At 34.3% G+C, this 12498-nt stretch overlaps 1 protein-coding gene across 3 annotated transcripts in view; it reads right to left on the bottom strand.

Moving 5' to 3' along the window:
• The window catches only part of MED14 (mediator complex subunit 14), a 64250-nt gene that overhangs the window by 36250 nt on the left and 15502 nt on the right, over nucleotides 1–12498 (bottom strand). For all 3 annotated transcript variants that reach the window (XM_044763010.2, XM_044763011.2, XM_070502651.1), the window contains exons 8-13: nucleotides 11997–12129; nucleotides 11071–11221; nucleotides 10472–10583; nucleotides 7530–7655; nucleotides 5645–5723; nucleotides 1660–1819 (exon numbers count right to left, since the gene is read on the bottom strand). In XM_044763010.2, coding sequence (XP_044618945.1) covers nucleotides 1660–1819; nucleotides 5645–5723; nucleotides 7530–7655; nucleotides 10472–10583; nucleotides 11071–11221; nucleotides 11997–12129 — 761 coding nt within the window. The remainder of the gene's footprint in view (nucleotides 1–1659; nucleotides 1820–5644; nucleotides 5724–7529; nucleotides 7656–10471; nucleotides 10584–11070; nucleotides 11222–11996; nucleotides 12130–12498) is intronic.

Here is a 12498-nt window from a genome sequence, read left to right as displayed (position 1 = left end):
AACTGAAAACAACCCAGATGTCCTACAACAGGAGACCGGTTAAACGAACTGTGCTACATCCATACCATGGACCACTACTCAGTGGTCCTTTTACTCAGTAAAAGGAATGAACCATTATATATACAACAATATCAATGAAAGTCAAAGGCATTATGCTGAGTGAAAGAAATTAGACTGAAAGGCAAAAACTAGAGAGAGAAAACAAGTCAGCGGTCACTAGTTGAGACTGAGGGGAGGGTGTGATTATAGAGGGGCAGCATGAGGAAATTTTGGGGGGTGATGGATCTGTTCTGTTGAGATGCAGGTTACAAAACTGTATGCATTTATTAAAACTCAGACGCTAAAATGTCTGAATTTTTACTGTAGGTAAATTGTATCTTAACAAAGCTGACAAAAGTAAAATGGCTAAATGACATTCAAAGGCAGCAAGCCTTTCTGCAGTTGTTCTTAATGTTCATGGTAGCAGTTTTTTCCACTTATATGAATGTGTCATCCCTAAGTGAGGATGAAGAGTAACATACATTCAGTTTTGCGTCTAGGTCACGTGAAACAAATTATTGTTATATAATAAATCACTAATCATTGAAACCAAAGCCTGGCTTTTTGTTGATACAAAATAAGGTCAGAAAACAATAAATTATCACCATTTTATTTTGTATGTGGCTGAGTATAAGAGATCTTTGTGTGCTCACAGGTTTGATTATTATGTGAGTATTCTGAACATCATTTCACATGTAAACCAGGCAGCTGAGAACTGAAACAACAATCCTTTGTCACGTGTCAAATCTAGGTCCATAGATGGTGTTTTAAAATTCAGAAAAAAGTGAAATTCACATCAACGATAGACTTACTAGTCTACATAAGTAACCCCCACTTAAAGTACGTCAAGCTACACAGGATAACTCTTAAAGATAATATCTTTAAAAAGTACAACTCAAAACCTTAAAAAAGTTTACTCCCATCACCTTCAACCAACAATCCTGAATTACGTTTTTCAAACATCTTAGATTCTTAGCCAAAAGTATCTACTTGGTGTACACAGAACTTTCTACAAGTAGGGAAATACACTTAGGGCGAGTCCATATTTCAAGTTTTTGGAAATTTTAACCAATTCAAAGATCTCAAAGAAACTAACTGGAAAGCACCTAGAAAGAGCGAAAAAAAAAAAAAAGAAAACATCTTACCGTGCCCTGAAAGGTATAGGCAGTCAATAAAATGGATATGTATCTGCCTTCAATCAATTAAGGATGAGAAAATAAAGCTACTTAAGGCAGCCCACATTTAAAAGCCTGCATTATGCAGGTTAACATTCCAGTAAAACCAAACAAGTTGATCTGACACCAAAACATCTCCAGAGCTTCAGAGTAGGTGCTTTCAAATTTTTTCTTCTATACAGAGGAGATGCCTCATTCCAGGCAGAAACTAGACCTTTTATAGGAGAGTCCTAGGGTGAGGGATGGGGGCATAACCTTATATTCCCCAACTCTGATTGACCATTATATAATTTCTTAGAGACATGACTGTCCTCTCTCCTTGCTCTCCTGGGTTGAGAATCACTATACAAAAGTCAAATATGCAATAAAATCAAACAATAAATCTTTCAAGATACTAACAGAATTACTCAACTCAATCACCCAAATCACCCCTGTGCATACTTACAATGTAGTATTGTGGAAGACGGGTAAGTTTAATGAAAAGCTTATTCTTAGAAAGGCTTCCAATAGGATGTGTTGAGTAATTGGACAGCTGCAATGTTTCACTACTTATTGTAGGCAGATGTTTTATAGATTGTTTGCAACGCTGTTGTCCAAGCCAAAACCTTAATTTAAAAGAGAGAATCCACATCACAAAATCGTAGACTTTTCTGATTAACTGTGTGCTATTGATTTATAAAGATTATTGAAGACCACTAAAAAAACCAATTAATTTAAAACCTAATTGACCTGGTAAAAGGACACATGATCATGGTGATGAATCCTTTCTCCAGTTTTGTAATGGACTGTTAGTTCTAGTTCTAGTTTAAGGAGTTTAAACTGCAGTGTGAATGATTTTCATCAGTTATAAGGTAGAATTAACTAGTTCCAAGGCAGAGACACTATCAGTTTATTATAGGGGATGACAGATTTCCTACGGTTTATGATAGCACAAACTAATCTGAACATCCTTTATAAAATGCCTGAAGTGTTTATAAAACAAAATAGAACAAGAAACAGTAAATAAGTATAAAAGTACTTCATTTTTCTATCTCTGGAGATATACAGTTCCAGTTCTTAAACTGTGTGTAAAGTAACAAGTATATCTAGCAGGTGCCAGTAAGTATTCATTTCCTTCTTTCCCTCATCTCTCTCAGTGAAGCCACCAAATTTCACTCTGATGCTTTTCATAGTACTCTTCTCATTCCTTCTATGTGATTATCTATCCCTGAGGCTAGAACACCATATAATATGTGAATAAGGGATAAAAGGATTGGTTCACAAACTCTCACTGACCCATAATGAGATGACTACAGAAAATAAGAATACGAATTCAGAAACTTCCACACCAACACAACAATGCCACAATATCCAAGCTCATGATCAGTAAGCTCACCTTGCTGAACAGGGTATAGACCAGTTCAAGACCAGTTGCATTTGGGTGGTGAGCTGCTTATGGTACAAACTGTGTACTAGTCAGGTGCAGTAAAACCATGTTATAATATATAACATTTTAAGGGTAGTCTGCCAACTATTACCCAAAAATGTATAAAATCTGGAAACCATTTAGAAACAAGCTGAATTTAACTGCAACTTCACAGAATCAATTGCTAGAACTGGCTACTAATGAAGGAATGAAGATAAATTTTGAAAATACACCAATACTTCATTCATTTTGGATAAAAGTTAAAAATGAATATCCTGAACTTGCTAAAATTACTTTCAAATCTTTATTTCTAGTCCCATAAACATATCTTTGCGAGACTGTTATCTCTACTATGTTCTTAAAAGAAAAACATAGAAACAGTTAAGACACAGATTATCTCCTGTGAGTAGCATCATCATGAAAAGAATCTAGATGAGTTACAACAAGCAAGAAACAAGCTCACTTGTTAAACATTCTAAATACAAGATATTCTAAACACAAGATATTCTTTTCAAAGCGTACATGGAATTGCTATTTTACTCTTGACTTTTTGTTTGGTTATGACTTTGTGGATCAAAACATTTGAGCATAAGAGTGAATTTTCTATATTAATCGCCTATATATATATTCTCAATGAAAACTGTGTATAGATTTTTAATTTTTTTCTTATATTATTTGTTCTGATTATATTTATTGAAATGTAATTTAAAAAATTAAGGCTTAGGGGCTGCCCTTGTGGCCGAGTGGTTAAGTGCACGCACTCCACTTCAGCAGTCCAGGGTTTCACTGGTTCAGATCCTTGTTGTGGACACGGCACTGCTCATCAAGCCGTGCTGAGGTGGTGTCCCACATAGCACAACCAGAATGACCTGCAACTAGAATATACAACTATGTACTGGGGGGCTTTGGGGAGAAGAAAACAAAAAAAGAAAAGAAGACTGGCAACAGATGTTAACTCAGGTGCCAATCTTAAAAAAAAAATAATAATTAAGGCTTATATTTTGTACATGTTCTTTCATTTCTTTTTCCAGAATTTGTTTTCATTGCATATTATAAAAAAAGTAATCACATGAACAAATGCTCAACATCATTAATCAATAGGGAAATGTAAATTAAAACAAAAATGAGATATGTCATCACACTCACTAGGATGGCTATAGTCAAAGATAGTAACAAGTGTTGGCAAGGATGTAGAGAAATGGAAACCCTCATACATTGCTGATGTGATTGTAAGATGGCACAGCTACTTTGGAAACTAGTTTGGCAGTTTCTTCAAAAAGTTAAACGAATTTATGGTATGACCCAGCAATTCCACTCTTAGTGGAACGAAAACATAAGTTCACACATAGACTTGCACATGAATATTCATAGCAGTATTATTCACAATAGCCCAAAAGTGGAAACAACCCAAATGTCCATCAATCAATGAATGGATAAACAAAATGTGGTATATCCATACAAGGGAATATTATTCAGCCATAAAAAGGAATGAAGTACTGAAACACTCTACAACATGGATGAACCTAGAAACACTATGCTAAGTGAAAGAAGCCAGTCACAAAAGACCATATACTTTATGATTCCATTTACATGAAATGTCCAGAAAAGGAAAATCTACAGGAACAGAAAGTAGCTTCATAGGTGCCTAGGGCTGAGGCTGGGAATGGGGATTAACTAAACGAGCACCTTTCTGAGGTGATGGAAATGTTCTAAATGTTCTAAAAGTGGATTGTACTTATGGTTGCAAAACTCAGTAAACTTACTGAGTCATTGTGTTGTACACTTAAAATGAGTGAATTTTATGGTATGCAAATTATACTTCGATAAAGTTATTTCAAAAAAAATTCATGTCCCATGATAGATTAGTGATAAACTGATCATTCACCAAAGATCATTTGAGAAGCACTATTATGAGTGACAACCAGGGGACCCTTCTTATGGATAAATTATATGAGTTTAAGTATAGACACACATTTGATAAGTTTAAGGCTTTTGGGACTAAGCTTTCTGGTTTTAGTTTACTTCTGCTTGCTGAACTGCCAGATACACAACCTCAAGTTATGCAAGATGTGAATTACTACGCATTTACGTACTTAAACTTTGTTTGGCCAAAATGCACAAAAAATGATGCTGAACTACTAAAAATTTTTGGAATTGTTACCCAGAGTACTATCATTTTTCATATACAGATAAACTAAACACCTATTCAAAAGAAAGCTCATATATTATGTATCTATTGGCATTAAAAACCATGTCTTCTTAATGAAAAATTACTTGATTATATCAAATTCTTCAAATATTTACAAAATCAAAACTGGCACAAAGAGAAGGGGTAGGCTAGAAGATCACAAAATCAGTAGATCCCACTCAAGAGTCTAGCCGCTCCCCCCACCCCCATTTGCCAGTTTGGGTTTTGATGTCTGAAATTTATTTTTATCCCCTGGGATTTTGTTTTATTAACTTTAAGAGAGAGTTTGTTAGAGTTGTAATAAAGGCACCCTTGTGTGCCAGGGTGGTAATGAAGCCTCACAGAATTAGCACGAGCTCCATTTTCAATCTTATTTAGTTTAACAGTATGAAGCATTCAAAGGATTTTGAGACAAACTGAATGACAGTATTAAAGCAGTAGAAACAACTATTCTGAAAGTACCAGCTGGCAGATTCATACCGTGAAGATTATCTTGGATAAGAACAAATAAGACTCTATTGCAGAGAAGACTAGATACAATAAAATTCATTGTGTAAGTGATTTGTAGAGTGCTGTTATAGGAGAAAACGTGGCAAGGAATCAAAGTTGAATGTCATGCCCCTCACACCTATATTTGCTCTAGACGGGAATTTAATACCAAGCACTGCCATCTTGGACCTATTCCAAGAGAATTTAGATTCTAAGTAACAAAAGTTGCTCAAGTTTCATGTCATAAACATTAAGGACAGTGACTATCAAGAGTAATGACGGAGAAGAAAATATATCTTGTCAAAATAAGTTTCCATTTTTAGTCTTGAGCTAAATAAATAAGCTTACTTAAGTTGTTGAATCCAAGGAATGATCCGTTTCATATCATCATTTATAGACTTCTCCATGTCATCCAGTGTGGTCTGGTCTATAGAACAAAGCACTTCATTAATTAATCACTTGCACAAGACAAAATATCTAGGTAGCCCAAGACTTAAATGAAAATTAGTATTTTAGGCAGAAAGTAGTGTTATTTTTGAGTCAGAGAAAAACTAAACTAAATGCATCATTAGCATAAATTAATCTAATTTGTTTTCCCTATTTAACATTCAGGGAGAGCTATAGTTAAGACAACTAATTAATAGCAAATGCACACTGGCAGGAAGAACAAGTAACAAATACATGAATTCTTTGCCTATATTTTAATTCCCAAAACTCTTAGTCTAGTTAATTAACATTTTAAAGTTATATGTATTTAAAACTCATAGTATTACCAGACTTAGAATCTTAAAAATTATAAAAACTATAAAACTTCATTAATACATGTATTAAACACAAATGGTCTCTGGCAGAAGGACTGTTGGCTGAAGATTAGCTTGCTAAATGTTACTTAGAATTTTTAATGATACTAGAAAATGATAAAAATAGAATGCTGAGCAAAAAGCAAAATATAAAATGATTTCAAGTAAGACAAAAGTATATAAAAATTAGAAGAGCATTGCTATGGACTGAATTGTGTCCCCCCAAATTCATATGTTGAAGCCCTAACTCCTAATGTGATGGTATTGAGAGGTGGGGTCTTTGGGAGGTAATTAGGTTTAGATGAAGCCAAAAAGGTGAGGCCCTCATGATGGGATTAGTGCCCTTACAGTAAGACACACCAGTTTGCTCTCTCTCTTCCTGCCATGTGAGGATACAGCAAGAAGCCAACATCTACAAGCCAGGAAGAGAGCCCGCACCATAACATGATCATGCTGGCAACCTGATCTCAGACTTCAATCTCCAGAACTAGGAGAAAACAAATTTCTGTTGCTTAAGCCACACACACTGTCGTTCTTTGTTACGGCACCCTCAGCTAAGAGAAGCATACATCCCCTAAAATAGCAATGACTGCTGACAGGTAACTATTTTTTGCTGCTTCTCTCATTTTTACACGTTTAGGTTTTTTATTTATGAGTATCTACTGTGTTAATAATCAAGAAAAGAGTTAAATAAAAAGTTTTGAAGAACAAACAACTGCCTTATTGGTTTGGAATCATAGTTAAAAGGTCATTCATAAATGTGATGTGATTCAAAGTAATCAGGACAGTTTCCATCAGCAGTTCACAGGAAAATCTATCTTTAGAGCCATACAATATAACCAGAAAACCTTTTACTTTCATCAATCTACCTTGCTTAATATTAATTTTAATGGCAACATGCTAATATATTCAAGGGCACTGTTCAATTAACAACAAAAAACACTAAGTTCCTGGTAACAATTCAGTAACAGAACATGTTAGAAAGCAAACTTTAATTTCTACTGTGTTTAAGCCAGAAAAAAATCCTTTCCTCCAGGATTCTGTACCCTAAGTCATCTTAGATGTTTATACTGTCATAAATAAGTTCTTCAGCCATAAATGACATTAGAATCCTTGTAGTCATTTCCATGTCAACCAACTATTGCTGGTAAAATAGTTAATCTAAAAAACATCAGCCATCAGCATTATTGCTTTTACATAAGAGAAACAACATGAATGTACTTCATAATGGGAAGGTTAACTTCAGGTACAAGAAAATGCAGAGTTAAAGTGGGTGCCAAGGAAGAGACATCAGCCAGAGTTTTTCCTTCCATATCTACTTTCCCCACTGCTTATACCACCCCTCCCAATATGTAATTGCAGAAAATTTTTATTCTGCTTTTGATAAAAATATTTTTCCTTAGACTGAGTGACTACACCATTTAGTAACTTACCAAGTCCATAAAGCATCAATTGGAACATTCCAGAATGCAAATCTACAAAAATGTGTAGACACTCGGAATTACCACAAGGCTCCAAGATGGGAACAACGAGAGCTGGAAGTGCAGTCTCTATGGAAGCTGAACAGTTAAGAATTAAAAATTATATTGATATCAATATTTTTTTAAAAAATATTTCTCAGTGAGTAGAAATGAACCAACTATTGAACAATCCTGAATGTTAGAGGAAAAACATGATTCTGAAAATTGGAATAGTACTATTATGTCAATTAGCAGCTCAAAAGGAAGAATGTAATCTTTAGGTTACTTGAAATAAACATACTTATCTTAAATACTACAGCAAAAAAAATTCCAAGATTCCTTAAAGAAGGTTAAAATAACTAGTGAAAAGTTAACCTCATCAGTCACCTGAGTTCTAGTTTTACTTTCACTCAGTAATTTCTAATAAGTTAATTTTTGATGTAGTGGGAAGAAAATTAGTTGTTTGGTAAACAGAATAAATTTCATCTATGACCTAAATATTTCCAATGCCATTCTTCATAAACAGAGGTTTTCTGGCGATTAGGGCCCATGTGTTTATAAAAACACTTGAAAACTAGTAAACATTATTGATTACGTAGTAAAAAAAAAAATTCAAGTTATTTATGTACCTCATTTTCAAGTCACAGATGAAATAAGAATATAGGCAATTGCTAAAGAAATTCCCAAAGCTGCCAATACACTTGTTCTAGAGTTTCATAGTATTTCCACCAGATCCAATTAACTTTTCCCCGAATCCCACAAATTGGCATAACAAAATCCAGGAAAGGAGCAAAGCACTGAAAGCACACCATGTGCTGATCGGATTGAGGAGTCATAAAATGAATATGCTCTTCTGGTCATCATAGCACTCTAAAGCCACAACAAAGAAAGGCCTGCAGTGAGGAGAGTGGTAATACAGGCCCAGGCTTTCACCAGCTGTGACTTCTCTGTGCTACTTTGTTAAACAAGGACAATAACATCTTCCTGTCTATGCCATGGGTCCTTAGGAGGAAGAAATGACAAATTTGTAAAGGTGCTTTAAAAAGCAAGTGCTCAACAATGTACATTATCTGTACTCCTTTATATGAGCCAAAGAAACAAACTGAAACCTCTTACTGTGAATTTGCAATAATTAAAATGGGTGAAATTACCATTGGTACTATCCATACAAACTAACTATCAAACAAATTAATAAAGCAAAAAGACTGCAGGAGATATGTTTAATCAGACAAAAGCAAATTGCTTTCAAGTATATCTAATAGACATTTGTATACAAATGTTTAACCTGCAGATCCAGAACTCTCACCTAAAAAAAAAAAACAGAAAGGCACAAAGAGAAATTTCTTATACAATATCTTATAATTCAAACCAGTGTGACAAATTAGTTCAAATCATGTTTTGCTGAAGTTACTACATTAATATAATAAGTGCTGGGGCGGCCTGGTGGCGCAGTGGTTAAGTTCAAATGTTCTGCTTCTTGGCGGCCCGGGGTTCGCCAGTTTGGATCCTGGGTGTGGACATGGCACCGCTTGGCAAAAGCCATGCTGTGGTAGGCATCCCACATATAAAGTAGAGGAAGATGGGCACAGATGTTAGCTCAGGGCCAGCCTTCCTCAGCAAAAAGAGGAGGATTGGCAGTAGCTAGCTCATGGCTAATCTTCCTCACAGATACAAAAATATATATATATAATAAGTGCTTACAGAATTGAAGCAAGGTTGCTGATTTTTAAAACATATCTGTACTGTTATCATTCCTAAAGGGGTAGGAATGTATTCTTTAAAGGTAAACCTTCCAAGTGTAGCAAAGGAGTAAAACTACTTCTGAGAATTGAAATAATTATAATTTCAATCTAATTATAAAAATTGAGTATTCTTGAAAAGATAGGGCATCAGAGAAGAATACAGAGAACACAGATGTCTGTCATACCCTTTCTTTAAGGCCGGCGTTTGCATTTTTATTAAGTTAAGTTGCCCCTCCCTCTAGTCTTTGGCTGGTCTTAGACTCTTTTTCACTTCTATTCTTTCACTTTCCTTGAATGAATATTGTATTCTAAATATAAATTTACTTCCCTGACTCTGTCTTTTCTTCAGGCAGCGTTTTCATCTACTCCATCAAAGTGGTTTTAATTCGGTGTTACTAGTCTGTGCCGAAGAAGCTACCTTTTAAGTACAATGGACTGAGCTGGGCTCTGTGATGATGAAAGGCAGTAGCTCTGCTCCTAGTGCTATTAAGACTTCATACTTACATGGCACTTCACCTACATCATCTCACTTAATTAAAGGCTGTTCACTGTGGGCAAAAGGTAATCATGGTCAAAAACAACTGGGGTAGGGATAGTAAATATGCTCATTATGATACTGTGAAACTATATTCCTAGAACAAAAGCACTTACTTTCTGGATGATTGACTGTCCCCAAAATATATACTGAAATATACTTACTAGGTAATTAAACTTAGAAGATTTTTCACTGTGTGTGTCTATTTGTATTTCTTATTTTGAAGCCTGTTAATGCATTAACTCAAAAAATTTTTTAAAAAGACAAATTCTGCTTCAAAGAGGCACATTTTATAAATACATTACAAATATGTGCAAAGCTGCCTTATCCTTAGAAGAAACTTTAAAAATAAGATTCATATTAAAATGTTAAAATATCTTCCATTTCAATAGAAAAAAATTTTAATGGGAAGACAATATGCAAACATTTCAAAAATAAGGCCGAGCTAAATAAGAAGAAAATAACGGGAAAAATTAGGACAAACTTGGCAGATCACAAGTTAAAATGCAGAAATGCCCAGGCTTCGCAACAAAACTAGTATATCAGGAAAAAAAGTTATATTGAGAGAGACCCTTCGTAAAAGTGGATACTAACTGAAACAAAATAAAAGACAGAAATGCCAAGTTAAAAGAACCTACAGTTTTCGTTGGCATTGAAGCCTCTAAGAATGGCCTTCAGTTCCTGGAGCTTCTGATGAGCTCGTGCATGGACGCTGTCAATCAGGAGTTTTTCTATTGATAAGTGATCAATCTGCATAAACAGGAACAATAGAATTATATGTGCAACTTAAACATTTTTACTCTAAAAGCCTGAGAGATTACTGTGATTCAAGATATTTCCTTTTAGAATCACACTGATTAAGTGTTAATCAGTAAAAGAAAGTAAACAAAGTTAAAATAAACTTACATGGTATTAGTAGCTTAACACTTTGGTGAGTACAGATCAAGATACTATATGAAGAAGTTATCATAGTGATCAAGTGCCAGACTTTAAAAATAAAATGGCGATTTGATCTAAATTACAAAATTTGAAAGAACATCTTAAAAATTATACATCATAATATTAGATGTTAAAAAAAACAACAAATGTAGAAGCACAACATTCATTTAAAACAAGTTTTAAAAAGGGTTTTAGGAACAATTAGTACTTTAAAGAATTTGTGCTAAAACTTTTAGTATAAATGGTAAGTTATGTACATTTAATCAAACCAATATTGAAACATATTGAGCTCTTTTACCTTCATGGCTCTTTCTACTAATTTGGAATCAGAAGCTGGCAAAGGAGGATCATGAAAAATCTGTAAAGGCTTGGAGACATCATTCTCATCAATTTTAATTGTAACTTTGTGAACAGATGCCGTCCCCGTTTTCCTCCCTAGAACCTGTTGACTAACGAGAAAAAAGAAATATTAAATTTTTTTTAAATTAAAATTTTTCAACACAGCCCATTAACTCTTGGAATAAAATAGACACAATCTATTTTGCACCTTAGCCAGAGCCTGGAACACAGCAGGCCTTCATTGTTTGTGGAGGAAATAAATTAATACTGGGAAGACAGCTATTCTGTAATCCAACACAATATTTGATTTACTGCATTTTAAAAATATAGACACAGAATTTAAAAATAAAACACATGCACACATACCAAAAAATCCCCAAGCAAAATAACCTGTCTTCTAAGTGGTATCTGTTCACCTCTGATTTCTTTACAGAAAATGAGAAATAAGCAAAGTTCAAACAGGGAATCAAAGACTATAAATAGCCTGATACTGATTTTCCCTAAAACTCTCCCAAGAAAGTTTTTAAAAGGTGCACTTCAAAATGTAAAACGGTGATAAGCAAGCATGTTTTTAAAAATGATACCCAATAATCTAAACTAAAATGGTCTTTTAGCAGCCTGGTATGAGCCCAGAGTAAACTTTTTAAGAATAGTCAGTCTTAGTACAAATAGATAATGTCTAAGTATTTAAAACATGCCATGTTCTAAGAAAGGTATCAATTATGGATGTCCTATCTGGTCTATATAATACCATGGGACCTTACTATACAAAATCATGTTGCCAGAGGCACACAGCTATTGATATAAAGTAAATCAGACAAATGAGAGAAAAAGACAGAGTATTTACAGTCATAGCATGAACCCACCAGAATCAACTTTACTTACTTCCAAACTGAGAGGGAGAGACACTTTCCAGCATGATACCTTTCCACCTGCACAAGGTCTCCCCACCGCTCTCGGATTAACATTAGAGTTTGGGAATGTAGCACTTCTAACTGAAGTGATAAGCAGAAAGAATCTGATGGATCTCGTTAAGCAAATCTAATATAACATATCACTACAACAGTAATGAAGTACAAGCAAACTTCATTTAACAAAAGCTCTATTCCCAAGAAGTTGACTATGAAGGAAATTTCTGGAATTATATACCTCCAATGACTCACCCTAAAAAGTGTTATAATTTGTGGCATAATTTTAGAAAACCAATTTAATTTTGAACCAATATAAACAAATTATAAGGTCCAGTTTGCCCCTTAATTCATCATAGTTTAGAGAATATAGATAGACCAAATAGTGCTATTTTTTTCCTCCAAATAGTACTATTTCTAACTCATCATTTTTCACTTTTACCTGCAAAATCAACAGTAAAATTTAAAACTCGATTTAT

The sequence above is a fragment of the Equus asinus genome, chromosome X, assembly GCF_041296235.1.
Source record: "Equus asinus isolate D_3611 breed Donkey chromosome X, EquAss-T2T_v2, whole genome shotgun sequence".
In the NCBI taxonomy this organism is placed as follows: domain Eukaryota; kingdom Metazoa; phylum Chordata; class Mammalia; order Perissodactyla; family Equidae; genus Equus; species Equus asinus.
This window is presented reverse-complemented; position numbering and strand designations above follow the sequence as displayed.